At 35.2% G+C, this 23,663-nt stretch overlaps 1 protein-coding gene across 4 annotated transcripts in view; it reads left to right on the forward strand.

The window, feature by feature from the left end:
• The window catches only part of LOC107656854 (leucine zipper protein 2), a 113,270-nt gene that overhangs the window by 84,820 nt on the left and 4,787 nt on the right, over window positions 1–23,663 (forward strand). For 2 of the 4 annotated variants that reach the window (XM_016444802.1, XM_016444804.1), the window contains exons 4-10: window positions 4,473–4,554; window positions 8,012–8,074; window positions 12,790–12,852; window positions 14,189–14,251; window positions 18,427–18,501; window positions 18,720–18,887; window positions 19,601–19,705. In XM_016444802.1, the coding sequence (XP_016300288.1) occupies window positions 4,473–4,554; window positions 8,012–8,074; window positions 12,790–12,852; window positions 14,189–14,251; window positions 18,427–18,501; window positions 18,720–18,887; window positions 19,601–19,705 (619 nt within the window). The remainder of the gene's footprint in view (window positions 1–4,472; window positions 4,555–8,011; window positions 8,075–12,789; window positions 12,853–14,188; window positions 14,252–18,426; window positions 18,502–18,719; window positions 18,888–19,600; window positions 19,706–23,663) is intronic. The other 2 variants (XM_016444803.1, XM_016444805.1) reach the window with 2 other exon arrangements.

A 23,663-nucleotide genomic window follows, 5' to 3' on the forward strand; every position in this document is an offset into this window, starting at 1 on the left:
TTTAAGCTATCTGGTCAACCGATCAGGTACACACAGCAATAGTTCAGCGTTAATAGTAATAGCGTTAAGACATTCAGCAAAGCCGGCCCAGGCTCTCATAGATAGCAAACACACAGTCTCACGGCTCTCCGGAGCAGCAGCAGTACATATGTCTTGGCAATAGATCTGCTTGTTCTGGGGGGTTTTGCCTTTTATATTTCTTCTGCCTATAGGGATGATTTTAAGCATATTATTGTATAGCAGCAGCATACATATTTAATTGTTTTGCTTTCTTCTTCCAGCTAAAATGTTCCGAGAGTTGTCATGATTGAACTAGGAATTCAAGCAGGCAAACATAATATAATACAAATATAAATATTTATAATTCATGTCAAATCGCATTTTATTACCATGTACACTACCATTCAAAATGTTGGGCTTAGTACATTTTTTTTTCCAAAGACAGTAATACTGTGAAATATTATTATATTTTTACAGCCATTGCCTCAGTCTTCAGGGGTCGTATTCACAAAACATTTTATCTTACCACTAAGAGCTCTCCTAAGAGTTTCCTCTTATAAACCTATTGGCTGAGACCAACATTCACTAAGGAATTGGTAGAAATCTTAAATTAAGATAAAGTATGCCACATTTTGCCACATTCATATCAAGATTTTAAAATGTAGGCTAAGTGTCACTGAACAAGTACATGTTTAGCTAATTTTCAGCCTCTTACATGTCTGCATTTCATAAACAATTAGCAGATATGCATATACTGTGCACAATCTTTTAATTAACAGACTAGAATAATCATGGCTAGATGTTGTGCAAATGTAAAACAAAACTCGACAAGAACAGCTTTTATTTCTTGCCCAACTTGTGCATGAAAAGGACATAAATTAAAGGGAAATTATCATTAAAGGTTTCTAAAATGTTTGCCGGCAATATTTGGTCTTAGTGGCTTAGGAGTCCTCTTGAATACCCCTAACTTCACAGATTTAGGAGCTGGTTTTAGTGCTAAAATGCTTTGTGAAATACTTTGTGAGTCCTAAAATTAGGACTTTCTTAAAAAGTTAGGAGCTACTTTTTGCCTTAAGATGTTTTGTGAATATGGCCCCAGCATGATCCTTCAGAAATCATTCTAAAACACTGATTTGGTGCTCAAGAAACTTTTTTGTTGTCATATTTATCTATCTATCTATCTATCTATCTATCTATCTATCTATCTATCTATCTATCTATCTATCTATCTATCTATCTATCTATCTATCTATCTATCTATCTATCTATCTATCTATCTATCTATCTATCTATCTATCTATCTATCTATCTATCTATCTATCTATCTATCTATCTATCTATCTATCTATCTATCTATCTATCTATCTACTTGTTTATCGGGATTCTTTGATTAATGGAAAGTTCAAAAGAACAGCATTTATTTGACAATTTCAATTTCGTCAATTTTTGTAAATTTAATGCTTGCTGAAATAACAACAACAACAACCATAATATTAATAATAATAAAACAAATTACTAACACTAAACTTTTGAATGGTGGTGTAAATGCGCAACCTTGAGCCTTAATTATATTGAAGTAATTTAAATGTATTGTTTAATTTTTATCATTTTCAATCATTTTCAAATGAGCAGCCCCAGAATATAAGGGGAAAAAAAACCCTAATATAATGCATTTTAATTTTTAAAAAGTTTGGCGACAAGTATCTCAGCCCATGTGGTGTTTCAGTCAACTTTAGATGAAATGAACTGTGAAAGAAAGAGTGCTCTGAGAGACTCTTTAATGAATCACTTATTCTCACACACCAACATCAGTAATTAGAGACTGTTAGCAACTGTTTACGTGCGTACGGCTGTAGACAGATGCTCTGCCATTTGTCGTATACATCTAAGGCTCTCTCGGCGACTGTTATTTCCCAGTTTTAAGAGCAACAGGGTTCTTTAACACCGCTTTTATGACCGTCTCGGTTTAAATCAGGTTAAATTGTCATGGGTTTTCAGTGATAGAAAACTACAGAGCACTCCAAAACACTCGTGGTGGCATCATGGCAACAGACTGGATCCATCAAGGTTCAACCATGTTGGCTGCGGAGAGTTAGTGACAGAATTCAATTTCCCCCAGTGTCAGGTGTGCGTAATGGCTTCTATTTTTAACCCCAATCAACAGCAGACAGATATTGAAATTCAGGGCAGATGTGCTGAAGTTTCTGACCTCCACTCTCTTGATTAAAATGACAATATAAGCACCTGGTAGAAAAAGAAATGGGCAGACCATCCCATGGACATTTGTGATTACACAAGTCAGGAGAATGACAATGGATGCTGTATTTCACCTGCAAGTATGCACAGGGTGATGTTTCTCCGAGGCTTAGTGCAGAGTAGATAGTGAGGTCCAAAAATCTGTGACAGAAAATCTGGGATTCAAAATCAAATATCAAAAATAAAAAAAATTTAAATAAATAAATAAAGTTGTAGGATTTTAAATAAATAAGAAATATTTCTGAGGTTTTTCCTTTCCACACAAATCGTAAATATAGGGGAAGGTTATTAGCAAATAAAGACTTCTTTTCCAGCAGCTCCTTGCAGAATACTTGTAATGACCACAGAACACTTTTACCATAGTGCATGATTTTTAAATTAAGACATTTTAACATTTGCATGATATGACCAGCTCCATATATATGACTTTTTGGATGTAGTAAACTTGCTCATTAGCTCACCTGGTACAGCACAGCACTTGCGATGCTGAGTCCTTTGAAACTCAAGTCACGGCACTTGATGAAAGAGCTCAAAGACTCGTAGAAGGAAGCTAAAACTGGCATTGTTGCTTCAGCAAATGGTACTTACAACAGCTGACATAATAAAACATTACTAGATTTACATTTGTGTGTTTTGGATACAACCAAACACATTTTTAGTGCCACTAACTGGACATTTCACTTTTAAGTGTACTGTGAAACATGCAAAAACCAAAATAATCCTTTTTGCAGAGATTGTGCCATGGGCCTGGGTTGAACATTTTGATTTCTGATTCTTCACTATTTCTAGCAGAAGGGGTTAAATACAGAAAACCCCTGGAATTCTGTTCATTTAAATTATACTTTTCATTCAAATTGTTGTTATAATCATGTAAAGCACTGGTAGTCTCAGACATCTGGGTCCCACTTTATGTCAGAATATTTCTTTTAGAATTCACATGCTGATATAAGTGAGTCATTTAACAAGCAAGAATAAGTATGGCTCTTATGTCTCATTAAACTAAAAATAAACTTTAAAATGAGGCTGCAAGCAGCAATTAATAGAATCCAGTGGGCATAAAAAGCCATCATAAAGTAGATGAAAGTGAAAAGGCCTTGACCTAAATGGTGCACTTGGTACAGGCTTGCAGTTGTGTGACCATCACATGTCTGTGTCTGTTAAATCTGTTTAGGCTGTCCTTTTTGTCATGTCATTTTTTCAAGTGTCCTCATGAGTACAATCCTTGTGGCTGCTATGTAGTGGCCTTTTGCGACAAGCTTACATTTTGATTTCTAGATCCATCAACTCCAATCGTATTACATTTTGTAAACATATGAAAGCCATTTTCAAAGATGGCATGTCAGAAATCTCATTTGATCAATTGGATGAGCCGTTCTCAAGAAGCATTTAGCCTCTGGTTTTGCCTGAAATGTCAAATACTGAAAACATATCTTAATTGTGGAACTTGGTGGTCCTTGAGGCAAATTTGTTTCCTATAAGGAGAGTGGCTCTCATGTGAAATATTAAGTCTTGAGCTCAAACAGTGTAGTGGGGCTGATGTTATGAATATTGCAAATTTATCCACTAGTTGCTAGGCAACCATACATCCCATCCATCCTAAAATTACAGAGAATGCAATTAGCCAGGACCCCGCATGCATGCAAAGTTAGGTGAGTTTTCACCATAGGGACAAAAAGTTTGTTTATAGCAAGCTTGCCCCCTCATCCTTGCTTATTTATCTTCAATTATTTATTTAATTATTTAATTTATTTCAAGAATGTTTGAATGACAATATACAATTGTTGCTTGTTTCTTTTCCTGCTGAGCATTTAGTGAGCAACAACTCCAAGATTATAGTGAACTGTCTATTAGAAGATGTAGTAAATTTTAGTTTTAAACAACGCAGTGCAGCTGATTAAATCATTTCTCATTCTAAAGAACAAATCAGCTAGTGTACAGTGTGTGGGCAAACGCTGCATAATATGATAGGGTGTATTAATTTACATATTTGTCATGGGCCTTTATTTATAGACATTGTTCAGTGATTTGTAATCAGTTTTGGTTGATGAATTTTTGTGTGTCTTCATGTTCAGAAATTGCATTGTATGTGTTTTAGAATGTGAATATCAGACATGTAAGTTAAAAGCAAACCCTTGGAGTGGCCGTTGTGATCACTATTCCCCTGTGCACTCTTATTCACTGTTTTCCATTTGTTTTTCTCTCTCTCTCATACACAGGGATGAGATGAAGTCACTCCAGGCAGCTCTGCAGAAACAACTGGATGATGCAGCTGAACGCGCAGAGAAACAGCAGGCCACCGTGAGACCCTTTACACTGATGTGTTAAACTGTACAAATACAGTCCAGTCAAACTACTAACCACATAAACTTGGCCTTTGGGGACTGTCTCAAAATACTAATGATAATGTCCTATAGCATTTTGCCGCTCACTTGTTTACTGACAAAATCATTGGTTTTATTTGTCCAAGGGTGATTCTTTGGTTACACTCTTAAAAATAAAGGTTCAACAGGGGGTTTTCACAGTGATGCCATAGAAGAACCATTTTAGCTTCCCCAAAGAACCGTTCAGCAAATAGTACTTAAAAGGACCTTTTTAAAAATCTAAAGAATCTTTTTCCACCATTAAAAAATCCTTTGTGGAATGGACAGGTTCCATGAATGTTAAATGGTTTTCTTGGAACCATCATTGCCTTTAAAGAAGCATTATTTTTTTAAAGTGTAGGGGCACTTTTGAATGCTTGAAATCTTCAAAGAAAAGGATGCTTCTCTACCCTATTTTAAAACACACAAATTGTACGTAAAAGTTAATTGAAAATAGGATTGAAAGTTTTAAAATTGTACTTGAATATTTAGTAAATGAAGTAAATGAATATTTCAACACCCTTAAAATGGGGGAAAAGAAATTAAAGAGTAACAAAAAAAGTTTTCCCCTTAAAACTAGAATGACTAATTAGACAAAAAAGAAGCTTTTCTTTGGAACTATACTATAGGTCAGTACAGAAAGAGGGTAATTTAGGTTTGTTATTGCTGCTTTGAAGCACAATTGGACTAAATATCATGGTTTAATTCATTCTGCTGTGTCACCACTGCACCCTCTTTACGTACCCCTGTCTAATTACCAGGAAAACACTGGAATCCTCATTAAAGTCACTGCGATGACATGGAGGGGCCAGAGAGAGTCTTTTCTATTTTAGGCATTTACCTTTAGGTCTGGAAGAGTTATGTTACAGTAATTATGGAAAACTGTAGGAAGCACCTTGCTGACTCTGGAGGAGATACACAATTATCTGCATGCAACTTTTCTTGTTTCATCTCTGTGTGTGGCTGCGCGCATACTGCGGGGGATAGAGGCACAGGGGCTCGTGTTTGGAATGAGAATGAATCGCTGAGAATTAGCATTTCACCAGCTCTGGCCATTCTTTCCATTCTGCGAACAGTTCACCACCAATTGACACCAATTACAGATAGCAAAGCCGATTCACAACCCCACATATATTCACAAGCTGCAACAACGTGGCCGTTCAGTCCGGGGAATGTTAACATTTTACACTGCTGTTGAAACGGCCCAATGAGCTGTGACCTTTTGTTTGCCTGTAAGTGTCTTTTTATAACAACCTTTATATTATCTAGCTATTATGTTGAGCCGTTAGCATTATCCTGAGACCAAACTGTTTTGGTAAGAAGAATAAAGTCCATATTAGCTTATTAAAACTGCATATTCAAAACTCATGCGATAGAGAGAGTTTTAGCTTCTTAAAGGAAAAGATCTTCTTAAAATGAAAAATCTTTCATCATTTATTCTTTCATGTTTTGCAGAAGAAAATCAATGACACTAGGCTTCAAAACATGAAATAAGATATTTTGAAAAATGTGTTCGTGTTTTTTGGTCCATACAATGACTGGTGCAGTGCTGTTTTGGACCCACTCCCCTGGACAAAAACATTGAAATATCCTTTAACATATCTAGCTCCTTCAATGAATATATCACCCAAAAATTAAAACATAATCAGAAACATAAGATATTTTTTGTCAATACAATAGAAGTCAATGATAACTAAAACTGTTTGGTTACCAACATTCTTCAAAATACCTTCTTTTGTGTTCCACAGAAGAAAGAAAGTCATACAGGTTTGGAAAGGCATGAGATTGAGTAAATTATGACAGAATTTTCGGTCACATTTTATTTTAAGGTCCAATTCTCGCCATTAACAAACCATTAACTATGACTTTTACCTCAATGAACTCCTAATTTGATGCTTATGAATAGTTAGTAAGGTAGTTAGTAAGGTAGTTGTTAAGTTTAGGTATTGGGTAAGATTAGGGATGTAGAATATAGTTGTGCAGAATATATGCTTTATAAGTATTGATAAACAGCCAATATGTTAATAATAGGCATACTAAAAAGCAACTAGTTAATAGTGAGAATTGGTCCCTATACTAAAGTGTTACTGAATTTAAATTGATGGGTGAACTCTTATTCAAGATTCATTTAGAAACTCAAATGAAATTAATCATGGACCTGAATCTGATATAAAACGTTTGACTTATTTGACCAATCAAAACATGCTTAGTCAAGACATTCCCTAAATTTATACTCAGATTGCATATGGTCTGCAGACAAAGCCATGCGAAACCAGGAAATGAGGAACAAGACATTATTTTATTGTAATCCAAAAAACCAAGATTGCAAAAAATATCTATGCATTGACTGCAGTATATCAATACGTGAGCTTGTGGACTGAATTAAATTAAAATGCTAATCGGAATGAATACACCCGCAGGTACGCTGCTGCCGTATTGTCTGGAACCGCGCACAGCTGCTCGACCTCAGTATTTAGATGTGTTGTTATTTTTCCACAGTGTCTGCCATGGCTGGAGGCAAGAGAGAGAGAATGAGAGTTGAGGTAGTTTGACATTCAGGGCTGAGCTGGGTGAATAAGGAATAAGGAGCAATAGTGGAACGTTCTATTTGATTGGAGCTGTGGTTCACCCTCAGGGCTGTAAACACTTCTGATTCTTTTTTGGTTGTTTGTACCACGCTCTGGATTGTTTTGGGAAACCTTCGCTTTCACATTTGTATTCCATATAGGCTCGTGTTTAAATATTTTTATATGGTTCTCTTTTCATTTGAGTTCAGTTCACCAGGGGTGAACATGATTGAGGTTTTCATGAATTTACATTGCAGTCATACACAGCAAATGTACAGTAAGATCTGATCTACCCTTGCTATTCAATGTCATTCTTTCTTTAATATTTTAATCTGTAAACCCCCAAATCAAGCCTGCAAAACAAATAATAAATACAATGAATAAAAAGGTATATACAGCTCAGAATAATCTAATAAATTGAATTACAAAGATAACTGTGCAGTTGTATTTATGTAAGTACTGTACATTACTGTGCAAAAGTAAAGCAGTTTAAAGCATTTAATACTTTTATTCATCAAGGATACATTAAATTGATTCTTTAGTTCTTTTGAACTTTGTTGAATAAAGTAGAGAAACAGTTATTTAGATAGAAAACAGTCATTTTAATTGGTAATAATATTACACAAATATTACTGGTTTTACTGTATTTTTGTAGACTTCAAAAACATAAAATTTTGCCAACCCCAAATTTTTGAACAGTAGTGTATATTTAACAGCATACGTCATTCTTCCTTAAATTAGATCATCATGCACAATTTATGATGCTTTTTTCTGTACAAAATGCTGCTGGGGCTTTAATATGCAAAATGTTCCCCCTTTTCCATGCAGATAAAGTTCTTAAAGATGGAGATGGAAAAGAAGACCAAAATCATCAAAGACCTTCAGCAAGAGGTACTGAACACTTTTTTTTATTATTAATGTATTAATTCCTCAGAACATCAAAGAAATATACTTTCTTAATTTTTAATAGTAGCATTTACAGGATATGTGAGATTAAATGTGAAATAAAATAAAACAATATTAAATGCTTTCATTCATCAAAGAAGAGAACAATCACCAGCCACTGCAGTTTCTTTTTGCCAACGGCTGTTTGTAAATTAATGGAGAAAATATAAAAATGGCATGATAGTTTTTCTCAATAGAGATTTATGTTCTAACTACTGCGATATTCAGTGTTATTCAAGGTAAAGTCTACAGTGGTGTAGCGAATCAGCTCAGTGGGGACATATGAATAATCAGTCATAACTAGTTATGATTATTTATAAATATTTAGATCCGCTGTAAGTATTTACTTGACATCTCAGTGTCAGCTGTCTGTCAATTCTAAGAATGTTACTTTCCTGTTTAAGGAAAATAACTTTCTTATTGTACAACACTACTCAGAGCATGTAGCAAAAATCTGCATGATTAGGGACTCCAGTTATGAGCAAACAATGAAGAACCTCAAGTGTGTTACAAGTAAGACTTTATTAACTACGTAAACACTTGAAACTAGTCTAACACACACACACACACACACACACACACACACGCATACAGATGGCTTAGGAAAATGTGTTAAAGCTTAAGTAGTAAAGAGAAAAGAAATAAAGCATGAAGTTATGGTAAAAATTGATATTCAGCAGATCTACAGCCTGAAGGAAACACCAGTTTCTTAGTTCAAACACACCTTTGTAAAAGGTGCAAATGATACTTAATGTATCACTTAATAAGACTAAGTTTGATACTTGCACGTCTTGTCTGTCTGAAAGAGAGTCCTCATGCAATCTGAAGGCTCAAGTTGATCTTTGCTGAAGGATCTTGAAGTGGAAAGACTAGGCCGAAGCCTGGCACAAGCTTAGGTTGGGTTCTTGAGAACTCTTAGCTCTGCTTCTTGGAGTTTCTGCATCTGAAAACTTCTTCTCAGTAACTCTGATCTTGTGATCTTTTAAACTGTGAGGATGTCCCACCCTTCAGGAGGCGAGTGAGCCAATGAGAAAATGTACCTTCTGAGTTAAAGTTTACGACCCTTTGTCCTCAGGCATATGTTTTGCATATGGACTTTGATTGGATGTTGATGAAGAAACTATTAAAGATTCTGGTAACACTAATATCTTCCAGAGGTATCAACATATTATATAAATGAACATTTAGACCATTAAAAATCCAGACGAAAGATACCAAACATGGCATACCTGTGATCTCTGTTAACAATAGTATGCAATTCTAAAATGTTAATTTAAAAGAGTTTGTATCAATGCATAAGCAAAACACTATAAGAGGAAAAATAATGAGATGGGGAAAATTGGGTACATGTCCCTACATTTCTCAAGTGGTTATATCTAGAGGGAGATAGATAGAATTAGGATGGACTGTATAGTGCAAGGGTATTTGTCTGTTTCAAAGTGAATTTAGAGTGAAAACTCTACATTCCTTTGAGTTGTAAAACAATCTTATCTTGATGTGTGTCTTTGTTACCACCGTGACCAGAGGCCTGGTTCTCCCTACCACATATTTTGCTTGTTGGGGAGGGGTATTGTCCACTATTTGTTAAATATAACAAATACTCATGTGTCTGACCCACCTCAATCATTACAGTGGAATGGCCTTTAATTGAACATAAAATGGAAAGTCCCTTAGTTCAACTGAAGTCAAGCCGTAGATGATGACAGCATAATAACTATTTAATTTGTTAAAGTACTGGTTGTATCACTTACCGTGGCTGAGTGAATTTTGCTTATCACTCAATTTAGCTTTATAGTTTTACTAAATAGGGAATGAAAAGGTAATGCAAGATTTAAAGTGATAGTTCAACCAGAAATGAAAATTTGGTCACCATTTACTCCCCCTTATGTCGATCTAAACCTATATGACAACAACTGGACGCCAACAGCTTCTTTTATGTTCCATATGTCATACAGGTTTGGAACAACATGAGGCTGAATAAATGGTGACAGAAGTCTCATTTTTGGGTGAACTGTCCCTTTAAGGCTATGAGTTTTTTCATGGTTGTTGTTTGAAGTGACTTGACTGCACTGTGCCCTATCTGCTTGGATGGATCCTTGTGTCATTGCAGTCTGTAGCAGGGCAGCCACATGTCACTTTTAATGAGAGCCGCCATTTTTCTTACAGACTTGGGCACTCGTTCTTCTTCAGAGAGGGGTAGAAAAGCAAGTCTGTGGATTTGATACTCAGCCAATTCCACCTCATTGAATCGCATTGCAATGCTATTCTGCTTCATTACCTCAAACACTCTTTCACTTGCTCTCAGAACGTCCCTTCCTTCCTTTCTCCGTTCCTATTCTTTCTCTTTCACACAGTCACTTTAATGTAACACCTCTGTGGTCCACCAGCTATTATATATTCCCCAGTCAATTTGTTGGTGTGGGCCACTGTGACTCGTTACACAGCAGGTGTTGTAATTACAGTAAAAGTAGAAAAGAGCCTGTTGAACTTTCAGCGTTAATTTAATGACGGAAGCGCCAAACATATGGTATGAAAAGCAAGTGTTCTGCTGAGATAATGGCTTTGACATTACCGACATCACTTGGCGGAAGTGAATGAAACGTTTTTGCTCCCCACATGAATGAATTCTATAATTTCGTGCAATTCAATGAAAACTGCACTTGGTTGGACAGATGCAATGAACTATTGGGATTTTGCGATCACATGAATTGATGCAAATTCTGCCAGACCCCATTTTACTTGTGGTAGTGTGTAATTTTCTCCCATTTTTGCAATTTTTCTGCCAAAAAAATACAAATTTAAAGGAGAAAAGTACAGTATTAGCTAATCAACAATCTGAAAGGTGTCTCATTCTGTCTTGCATGTATGCACTCTATACAAAGACGTCACTGCCACTTAAATTTTAAGCAATGACAACGCAGCAGCAAAATTCATGTTAGCAGTTAAGACTGTTGAGACAAATAACACTTCAGCATCCAGCCCTGTCTCTTTGTGTCCTCTCCAGTTACTCATGTTCATTTGGAATGACCCTATAAAAGGTGTCCCGTTCCTGCAGTGCCCTTCAAAATGCAATTTAAAATGTTCCCTTGATCTTCACATAAATATCACACAGAAATGCTAAGACTAAGTTTTCCAGTCACTCTCATTTCCTGACTTCATTAGATAGTAACAATAGCGTCAGTAAGTTTGTAAATGTCTGTACTTTAGTGTTCAAATGTTTGGGTTCTGTAAGATTAATGTTGAATGTTTTTGAAAGAAGTCTCTTATGCTGACCACGGCATTTATATATAAAAAATAAAGTGGAGAAAACACTAATATTGTGAAATACTTTATTAATTCAATTTAAATATATTTTAAAATGTGATTTATTCCTGTGATGGCAAAGCTGAATTTTCAGAAGCCATTATTTCAGAAATCATTTAAATATGCTGATTTGGTGCTCCAGAAATATTTATTATTATTATTATAAATGTTGAAAACAACTGCTCTGCTTAATATTTTTGTGGAAACTGTGATACTTTTGTTTTCTTTCAGGAATATAAAGTTAAATAGAAATAGAAATCTTTTAGAACAATGTAATGGTCACTTTTCATCAATTTAACGTGTCCTTTGCTGAATTAAATAAATTAATAATAAAAAATGAAAAAAAGAAGAAAAAAAAAAGCTTACGCACCCCAAACTTTTGAATGGTATTCAATGAGTGGTTTCAGTAACTATACAGTTTTTGATTATGTATGACATGCATAGAAAAAAAAATATTATGTATATTTAGTCTCTCAAGAAAATTATTACCAGAACTCTCAGAACCTAATTGCCCAGTTGTGTTAATGACTGAAAAGGTCTCGTTAACATGAACATTCTGGACACATTCTTTTTTTTTTTTTTTTATGCTGAAAACAGAATACACAAATATGCAGGCTATTTCATCATTGTTGTCTTAATATTTCAATGCATACTGCATATTTAATTATTATGCACTAAAATAATTACAGGTAATTGTACTTCTATTGTCACTAACATTAATTGCATGATTGTTGCTGGGTTTTCACTGAAAAACAATGCCAAAAATACCACAAGTAGCATCACAATTTTAGAGAAAAGCCTCTGGAAATTCAGTCATTTTTTGGAGCCACAATTATCAGCAAAAAGTCCTGCGAAATCCTGGTGGGTCTGAAACTGGGTGACATTGCCACTAAAAGCGTGTACATTTGCATCTGGGACCAACACAGAGACAAAGGAAGTGAGAAATTGAGGCAGAGAGAGATAATGAGAGAAAAAATAAAAGCAAAAGGACACGAACAGAGAGAAAGAAAAAAGAGGAGGTGGAGAAAAGCACTAGATTAAACTCAGCACCACCATCACCTCTGTATTGATTCTTAATCTACATCATCTATTTCCATAAAGACATCCACTGCAGGTTATTACAGAAATGGGGCATATACTCCTGGGTCACCTTGAGCTTCAATAAGCTTGTGAGGGAACTGTCAAAATGAGCTCAATGGAAACAGTTGAAGCATTGCTTTTGTCTGCAGGGACAGGGGTACCATTAAATTGAGTGTATTTACCTAGATAAAACAAGACCTCTGGGCTTGTTTCAAGCTTGATGTTACAAAGCCGTCAGTACAGTATATCTCTATTTATTGCCTTTTCTTGTCTTGCAGAATAAAAGCCTGAAGAACAAACTTCTGTCCGGGAACAAGCTCTGTGACATACATGCAGAGGAGGTATGTTGTGCTGACTGTTGTGCACTCAAACACAGTTGAAAATACTTCAGCATTTCTATTCAGACCAAAAATAATGTTGACGCATTATGCATATTCACACCTATTCACATGCCACACTCAGATTTTTGAGTTTGAATGCAAAAATAATTACAAAATGATGTTTAATGATTATTGACAAAAGGTTTTCTCTTACACTTTGGTGAAGAAACATTTTTTATTCAGAAATTGCTAGTACATTTTTACAGTAATTACGAAGAAACGGCAAGTAACACACTGAATTAAACAAACCTTTGAAGTAGAAAGACTGAAATGGTATTTTATTGCAAATCATACCCAAATAATCTTTTGAAAAATAATAAAGTGAATAAAATAGTACCTTATGCATGCCAATGCTGCATTTATTTATTTGATCAATACAGTAAAAACAGTAATATTATGAAGTATTATTACAGTTTAAAATTACTCCAGTCCTCAGTGTCATATGATCCTTCAGAAAAATGTCTAATATGCTGATTTGCTGCTCAAGAAGCAAGCATTATTATAAATATTGAAAATATTATAATTTTTTTAGTTTCCTTGATGAATATGAAGTTTGAAAGAACAGAATTTACTTGAATCAATGAATATCTATCTATGCTGTCACTTTTAAAACAGTTTATTGCATTCTTGCAGAATTAAATGTTTTAATTACTTTAAAAAAAAAAGAGAGACCCGAAACGGTTTAATTTAAACACACATTTTGTAGGTTAGTGCTAGATTCAAGTGCAACCAACTTGATATTACAAACTCAACATTCAACTCATTCCAAGCTAAAAAACTTGCAAGACAACTAAATGCAAGTGTATTGGCAATGTGATTTTGCTTTTCTAAGAGGGAGAGAGGAATGATGTCTCATTAGTTTTGTGGAGGTGCTGTACACTTCAGTTGCTAAGAGATTACTGAAGACATTGATGCTATACTGTAAGAGGAGTGAATGTGTGTGTGTGTGCGTGTGCGTGTTTGATTCTGTAAATGTTTACAACTGTGGCAGCAATCCACAGGCAGCAAGCCAAGACAATACCATACCATGGAGTGAGTGTTATTGTGCAAGTGTGTATGCCTGGGTGTTGATGTGTTAATGTGTTTGCATCATCGAGTGGTCCCTGCAGTCCACTGAAGGGAAGAGTTTTATATTTTCTTGCTCAGTGAAGGTCTCTCCTTTGAATTAGAGCTTTGCCCAGCAAACATTTACAAAGGAACACTTCGGCGCAGCCACAAAAACCCTGCTACACAATCTAAAACCAATTTTACTATTTGAGTAAGCTAACACACATTCTCTCTTATCTTCATTTTGCAGTCCAAAAAAATCCAAGCCCAACTGAAAGAGCTGAGGTATGGCAAAAAGGATTTAATTTTTAAGGTAAGAACCAAACAAGCCCGTTTGGCTTACTATTGTGTGTTGTCTTGTTACTCTAACCATGTACAAGATATTTCCGATTCAGTTTACTATGTCAGTCAGTCAGGACACATCACCAGATCTTTAGTTTAATTGTGCTAAGAATTTAATGTTGTGAATATTCCCAGCAGGCACACAACGTCATAAGATGTTGATACTTGGTTAAATTTCAGTTGCAACTGCTGACGTTGATATTTGTTGTTTTTAGGTTGCATTACCAAAATCCTACGTTAAGTCAACGTCAAATTGGTGTCAAATACTGACGTCAACCCGATTTTCATTCTCAACCAAATATGTTTCTAAAAGTGCTGTTGGCATGACATTTTCACCAGATGTTGGTAACAACCAAAGTAATCCATACATACAAATGAAACAAAACAAATAAGTTCAGAAATTAAGTTATGTGTATTTAAAATGAATGACACAGGGAAAAAGTATTGAACTACTGAAATGTATTTAATACTTTGTACAAAAGCCTTTGTTGGTAATGACATCTTCAAGACACCTCCTGTATGAGGAAGCTAGTCGCATGCACTGCTCAGGTGTGATTTTGGCCTATTCTTCCACAGTGACTTCGAATATTGAAGGGTCTGTGGGCCTCTTCTGTGAGCTCTGATCTTTAGTTCTTATTTTCTATTGGATTCAAGTCAGGTGATTAGCTGGGCCATTCTAGCAGCTTTATTTTCTTTTTCTGGAACCAATTGAGTTTCCTTGGCTGTGTTTGGGATCATTGTCTTGCTGAAATGTCCACCCTTGTTTCATCTTCATCATCCTGGTACTGTAGGTGTTGGGACTGAACCAGCTAATATTATTTTCCACTGACTAGGGGCAGGATTGCTTTCTAATTACTGAAAGATTTTATCTGGTGTCTTGGCTTTCCATGCCTTTTTACACCTCCCTTTCTTCATATGTTCAATACTTTTCCCCTGTGTCATTCCATTTTATTACACATAACTTAATTTCTGAACGTATTTGTTTTGTTTTCTTTGTATGTATGGATTACTTGGGTTGTTAATGACATCTGGTGAATATTTCAAGTCAACAGCACCTTTAGAAATATACAGTATATAAGACGTGTTCAATACTTATTTTACCCGCTGTATATTTTAAAATACAATTTATTCCTGTGATGGCAAAGTTGATATTTCAGCAGCCATTTCTCCAGTCTTCAGTGTCACTTGATCCTTCAGAAATCATAATATGTTGATTTGGTGCTCAAGAAACATTTCTTATTATCAACGTTGAAAAAATATTTTTTGTTTTCTGAATCCTTAGATGAATAGAAAGTTTCATATATCAGCATTTATTTCCAATAGAGATATTTTGTAACATTACAAATGTCTTGTTACAAAGTCACTCCTTTCTAAATTAAGTATTAAAAATAACCTACTGACGGCCAAACTTTGGAATGGTATGGAATGCGAATTCATTTGCTAGAAGTTAGTTTTATCAACTTTTAGAAATACACAAGCCTTTACAGCTTCCAAAATGGTCTAAGAGCCACAAACCTCTCATGCTAAAATGGGGTCTTTAACCACTTTTAACCACACTGACTTCTGAGATGTTTTTGAAAGCGGAAACAAAGCAATGTGAATGTCACCATCCTAAAAATCATACATAATAATCTGCATTTCTGGCCAAAATAAAACAAATTAGGAGTGATATTGAATGGTTTGACCTTTTCATGTGACATGAGAGTGAAGATTCATGTAAAAAAACAGTGACCTTTCCTGCCATGCAGGTTGACCTTTCCTCTCTTATTTGCAGTGTTAGTTGGGAAAATGTCAGCTGATATTTCCAGCACATTGCCCTTTGGTACCGTCATATAAACACTGGGTTTTCACACAAAGTGCATCACTTTAAAACAATTGCTTCTTAATCGGGAAGACAGCCTAACACGTGTTGTAAAATATATCGTGTCAGTTTTTAAGAAAGAACATGAATTATTATTTTTGTTAGTCGAGGCGCCTGCTCTATGAGGCAAACTTTTTCAAAGAGCAATATCCAATTTGGGCTTACCTTCCTCTAATGTGTTTTTATCTGGGCTGTACATCTATTTCTGCCTCCCCTGTTTGAAATCGATGTAGGAAGATTATCCCTCCTCCTTTTATATTCATGATTAAAGAAGTTATTTTCAGAGTTTTTATCTAGAGTTGCCTTTTAAGTACGAGTCAGTTTGAAAAGTCATTGTTCGGTAATGGGAAGCAAAGGAAGAATATTCAGAGGCTTAGGCTAGCATGGCAAAAAGCTAGAGAAGGACAATGAGCAAGATTGCTTTGTCAAAGTATTTTCCCCAGATCTAGCCAGAATTAAATGGATTTTTTAAATTTCTTATTTGAAGTGCTGCCATTTATCACAATCATGTCTTGTTGTGTTGGAGTGAAGTGTCTGAATTATGCACAGGTATGTCAGATTATTTATAGACTGTTATGTTGTGTGGCACTGCTGTTTAATCAAAACTTGATGTAAATCATTAGCATTTGCTTGGTACAGTAGTTGTCCTTTATTACCTGATCTAGCATCAGTTCCTTTATCAATAGGCCTTTCTGGTTTAAGATTCAGCTTTTGTAATCCATCGCTTTGGTAGCTCTTCTCTGTTGTGCTTGAAAGAAGTATGTGAAAATAATCACAAATAGATTAAAGATTAAATTGTGACGGCAATGGCATAATAGCTTGTTATAAGACACAATCAGAATGATTGCAATGTTCTTTCTTTTAATTATACTTTGAATACAGTCTTTTTTTTTAAATTGGCAGCTGCCTTACTAGCAAGTAGGATATTCCACAATTTACTGTGATCATGGTAATGTTGTATTGATTGAAAACAAACCAAATTACAAAATAGCTCACAATGCAATAAATATGCTATATAACAAGGAACATTCATTTGTACATTTAGAATTGAATACGAAATGAAATATTAAATATTTATTTGGTTTATCCAGCCAGCCATATTAACCTTATTTTCACTTCTAAACTACTTGTGTTTTGTTGTGTATTAACTTTGTGTGTAAGTCCATGCTTAACCACTGAGTCGCTGAGAAAAACACTATCTTAGAGCTATTTTTCTTTAGACTGACGTGTCTTACATTGATTTTGTTTCTTGCTCAAAACTAAAGGCTTTAGTATTTTCTAAAGGTCTCACCTCTTTCTAAAAAGCTATTCACAAACGAATGGCTTTTTAGCACAAACAAAATGACTCTTCATCTTTTTTATGATTTCAGGAACATTCAAACTTGTGAAAATGTAAAATCATGGCCTGTTCATGTTAGATTTTAGATGACTACTTATATTGAAGAAACTGTGAACATTTGAGTTCATTCTGTAAAATATGAATACCGAATTTCTGTCTTATATCCAGGCACTCTACTTTTCGTCTCCCAGATAACGTGTGCTAATGATCCCAGATGGGCAATTTCTATCACCTGTTCACATCTCAATGAGTCTGTTGTTGACTGCACAAATAGCATCACAGTCATATAGCAATATTTATGAAACTAAACTAATGACATACTGAGGGCAAGTCATTATGTAGTTCTGCCTCAAAGAAGAGCATCACGCTCAATTATATAAGCATTCACATTAGAGTTCATGCAACCCAAAGTATATTATATATAAATAAACCTAGAGATGTAAAGATCTAAAGATAAATCTAGCAGAAAAGAAATTATGGTTATTTGAATAGTTTGCTCATTATCCACAATGTCCGTGACCACATTGAACATATAAGATTCAAGTCTAATTTAAAGCTTGAAATAAACAGCCAATTTAGGATTTTAAGATTTTTAAAACAAATAAATAATTAGGTGCAAAATTAAATATTTAAGAAAGACATGTTTAAGATTCTGGACTATTTCTGGGTCAGTAATCGAATAAGTAAATGTCTTATATTGACCATGTTCCTCTCCCTTTGAAGCTTAAAATACTTTGTGGATAATTTTCAAATTGTTCTGTAAATCCAAACGATTTGTTTAAATTGTTGATAATATCATTTGTAATTACACATATATTGAATAAAACATGCTAAATACAAGCATCTCTAGATTCTGGAAACCACTTTAAATATAAACACACATTTTGAACTAAGGCATATGTCAGTTTGGTAAGATGATAAGAGCATCAGTGCCTCTTCTGTGCAGGGTCAGCAACTGATGGACTTGGAGAATAAACTCAAAGTGGCCAAAGATGAACTGGAGAAGGCAGCGCTGGATAAGGTAACTCAGGAGCCGATCCGTTTCATCATTCCAATTCAGCTTTAGTGTTTTTCTATTCTGCTATCTTTTAAAATGCAAACTTTAAAAATGAATTCTATTATCTTATTAGGTCAGGGATTTTACAATTTTGACAGAGCGCGTGGAGCAAATGAACAGATGACAGCGTGATAAACATTTGCCCATTAATCTCATGTGTTGTCTCACTTAATTTGTTGCAGGAGTCACAGCTGAAAGCCCTAAAGGACACCGTGCATATCTGCTTCTCATCTGTCCTACACAGCCAGACAGGAAGTTTACACAGTTTTCCAGCCACACCCACCAACCTGTTGAGGTACTCTGCCCTGGCCAACAATTCAAGAGTCACCTTTCAGCAGCCGCATGCAAAGGTACTAACACCCTGAAGAAAAGCCATTCTCTGAATTTGATGAAAAAGCACAGAAATAGATTTTAAATGGCCATCATATGACTAGAAAGGCTTTTTATTTTGTTTTATTAATGAAGTCCTTCCTTCAAACAGCACAAAAGTAGCCTACTAAAAATGTATGCATACAACTTGCTATATTCAGAATCTTCTGAATCCACATGGTAGCTATGAGAAAAGAACAATGTGAAAGTTGTATTCACTAAAAATCTGCACGTTCCAAAGTTCGCAATCAAAGAATAGCACACATTTATTCCAAGTGATTTGCGTATTTTCTACTATTGATAAATTACTGGTGTTTATATTGTAATTTATTGTTGTAAGTGTGCGTATTATATAATTTTTAGTAGTACAGCATGAATACTTCAAAATAAAAGTCCTAGTGTATTTCGGGATTGTTTATATTTAAAAGTGCTGTATTATGCAGACCTTTTAGTCACACTTTAGTTTAGGGACCAATTCTCACTATTAACTAACTATTAACTATGACTTTTGCCTCAATAAACTCCTAATTACTGCTCAAATTAACCTAAGTGGAAAATTGTCTGTGCTTTATAATAAAGCGTCTGGAGAATTTAACCCCAGCACTCTCTTGTTTTCCCTCTTTTTCTTTCTCTCTCTACTCCTTTGTGTCTTTCATAACGTAACATTCTGTTTCTTTATGCTCTCTTCCTTAAGGACATCCCGAAAGTTCCCCGGATCACAACAACAAGTAAATTGCCTGTGAGCAGTGCGGTAATGAGAAGAGAGAGCACAGGACCGAAAGACTGCCAGATGGTGAAGGTAAATCTTTAGTGCCCTTATACTCTAATGGCCACTTCTTTACCCTTTGGACTAAATGGGTCGACTTATGTTCATTGCATCTCAGTGTATCCCTTAGCCATTTAAGATCATTTACAACTTTGCATTAAATTTCGTTCAAGAATAAGCTTTGAGGCTTCGCTCAGCAGTTTTCTCGTGATCAATGGTATATTGAACTGCTGCTGTTGGACCCATGAGAAATTATTGCAGCTCCATTTAGATAAGGGTGAAGTGTGTAATTTATGTCCCTTTACGACACCAAATGGAACTAATAACAATGATTGTTTTCAAACAGATTCCTTAAATGCTCCCCTTTTCTTTTATTGCTTGGCAAAACCGATAGACTAGTTTTAAAGGGGTCATATGATGCGATTTCAATTTTTCCTTTCTCTTTGGAGTGTTACAAGATTTGAGACTAAAGTCTCTTTTTTAGCAACATCATATGACCCCTTTAAAATAACACCATCGGCGAGACAGTGTCATTTCGGGCTGGTCAGGATGCTCAAACAAACAGGAATATTTTGAGGGGAAAAAAAAGCTATTTCTGCTTATTAAACTAGGACAAGCTGTTTAAAATCTCTAAAGTTCAGAGTATAACGCTGGGGGAAAGATGATATAGAAACAGTTTCCTCTCAAAAAGTTAGCACATTGAATTAAACATGACATTTTGAAGTAGAAAACCTGAAATAGTATTTTCTTGCAAAATATACTGCACCTGTCAGTTTTATTTTTTATTTCAATAATAATAATAATAATTAAAATAATAATTGCACAGTTATTATTATTGTTATTATTGTTATTATTGTTGTTATTGTAAAAAACTAAAATAGTATTTTCTTATAACTTCAATAATAATAATGATGATGATGATGATGATGATGATGATAATAATAACTGAAATTATTACTTAAAAAACAAATAATAGTGTTTTCTTGTAAATTGTACTGCAAACAAACTTAAAATTATCCAAAGAAGAACAAAGCAATCTGTTAAAGTGCCACAATAGTCCAATAGTAACACACAATGCCAGTTTATTAGACAACTAGATTAAGAAGTAAGATAGAGAAGAGTAGAAAAGCATGGAAGTAAGCTAGAGGAGAGTAGACATGCAGATATTTTTTTTCTCCTCATTCAGTGAGCTAAGCTGGCGGAGGAAGCGTTTGTAGCAACTTTTGTAGTGAACTGAGGAAGAGAAGGGCTGTTCAAGTGGTAGTCTTGAAAGCAAGCATCAAAACCTTAAATTTGATTCTGGCCACAACTGGAAGCCAGTGAAGTGAGATCAGGGTACAATGCATATATGACTGTGCGCATACAATGCTTATAATAAAATATACTGTACGTCACACACACACTATATGCATACTCTATCATGTGTAAAAAACAAAACATACTTTGAGATTTACCCTGTTTTTGCTGTAATATATTGCCTCCAGAATAGCTAAAGATGACCTTAAAATGATTATGCTCTTTCTTTTCTTTTGCATTTCATAGCTCTTTGCAGTGGTAGTTGCAAAACTTATTTTGTAAAGAATTGAAAAGGCATAATTTTTTTCACAGACCGTCTTACATGTAATGGATGTTAGCCAAACAAACACATGTGTGCACAGATTACGAACCCATTTTGAGAAATGCACTCACACGTTTCTCACAAGGATGGTAGGCACAAAGCAACCTTACATGATCCTCAGTCATCATTGCAGTTGACACATGATGTGAGATCTTCTAGTCTGGAAGGTTTGAGACAGCACTGGAAAGATGGACACCGGGAACAATGCATTACACATATCAGCAGAGCAGAGAGGAGTACTGTAGACCAGGCCAGATACATCTCACTGCATTCTGACATGCGCTTATCATCTATAATGACAGTATTGTGTGTGTGTGTGTGTGTGTGTGTGTGTGTGTGTGTGTGTGTTTGTGGGTAAGTGGCTGTGTGTTAGCTGAATGTGTGTGTGCGAGAGGGGAAAACAGCCACATGAGGAAGTGTGCAGAGACAGGAAACAAAGACAGACAGAAAGAGGGAGAGAAAACACGGGATCCCAGGGAGAAGGTGTCATTCTTGGTAGATGACATGCCATGAAGATTGTCTAATAAAAATGTTCCCAGAGCAGCTCTCACCCTGCTGATGGTACTGATGAGAGCAGTGTGACAGAGCCCTGCAACTATACTGAGAGAAAGAGAGAGACTGTGCGTGAGATAAAACACACTGGGGTGTCGTTCTAATCAGTGGAGTCTTATCATATATGAGTGCTGCTGATTTTTGTATCTTACTAAAGACCAAGTTATTTATTATCATAGATTAGCATGTTTTATGAAGACTTGCAGTACAGTCCAAAAGTCTGAGACCACTCATTTGTTTTTTGCATTCTTCTGTTTTTTTTTTATATTATTATTAGAAATTATGTTTTAGTATTGCATTTCTCTTTCTTTTACTTTAATAGCAGCAGCACTGGAGCTACATCAACTCCATAGGTTTGTGTAAAACCTGATAATCATGTGATCTAGCATGATTTTTAAGAAGTTCTTCAAAGAAAGAAGAATATCTGACTGTCCGTACAGTCACATGATCAATGTCACAAATTTCCCTTTTTAATTAGTGACCTGGAAATAGTGCAGAAACTATATCATCTATCTATCTATCTATCTATCTATCGGTATAAATATTTAACTTTTGATGAATTTGATACATCTTAAAAATGTAAAACTCAGATATAGATATATATATATACAGGTGTATCTATCTACCTGTGTGTGTGTGTGTGTGTGTGTGTATTTATTAGTGCTGTCAAACGATTAATCGCATCCAAAATAAAAGTTTTTGTTTACATAATATATGTGTGTGTACTGTGTATATTTATTATGTATATATAAATACACTCACATGCATGCACATATTTAAGAAAAATATGTTACGTTTATATATTAAATATATTTATGTATGATATAATTGTATGAATATAAATATATACATGTAAATATTTTCAAAGTATATGCGGTAACACTTTATTTTAGGGTCTCTTAACTAGTTGCTTATTAGCTTTAGAGTTAAACAACTTGGCGCAAGCTGATTGGTTCATGCTGCATATGCAGCCAATGAGCTTACTGCCATGCATTTATATGGCTGGCTAGCATTCACTTGAGATTCCTGCAGCACGCTATCAGAGTTTCTCTGAAACCCTCCACCTTCCCCAGCTCCACCTGTATAGATCTGTTACGGGTTATTTTATATGCTATTTGTGCAGCAGCAGCAGTATGTCTTAAATACTCACAGCACCGTATTGCCATTTGCATTGGCAGTAGCAAGTTCCTGTACTTGCTTGCAGCAGCAGCAATAATCTACAACTACAGCAATAACCAACAGCAGCAGCGTAGCAGATCTATTCCGCCAAGACCAAATACATTATGCGATATGTACATTTGCGATATTTCGATAATTTAGATATATTAAACAGCCCTAGTAACGACGGCGCTGTTCATGAAGAAAATGAACTTAAAGTTTCACTATTAGTAGAGACGCTGCTGCCAAACACTTTTGAGAGACACACAGACTCTCAGAGGTAACGTAATTCACACGTAATTATAGTTGCATAAGTCTGCTATCAACGGCTCAGTCCTCCGTTACTAGGTCTAAAATGACATTTTGGAATTAGCAATGGAGGCGTTGTATGAGATGCGGAAGAAACTAATCTGACCCACAATAGCATTTTAAGTACAAAAACCGGACGAATGCCTTGAAATATATCATCTGATCGATGTCTTGAGGTGTGGCAACCGTAGTATACTCCGCTTCGCGCCGTGGCCGCATCACCACCTCGGGTGTGCATTATTTTTCTAATAATTCAACGGCCCGTTGTCAATTATTCCTTACTTCAAGATGGTGTAGTTTGCCTGACAGTGGTTTCTCTTTTTCTAATCAGTTTTATTTGATTAATATTCCCAC

Source organism: Sinocyclocheilus anshuiensis, unplaced genomic scaffold, assembly GCF_001515605.1.
Source record: "Sinocyclocheilus anshuiensis isolate Anshui unplaced genomic scaffold, SAMN03320099.WGS_v1.1 scaffold2069, whole genome shotgun sequence".
Lineage (NCBI taxonomy): Eukaryota > Metazoa > Chordata > Actinopteri > Cypriniformes > Cyprinidae > Sinocyclocheilus > Sinocyclocheilus anshuiensis.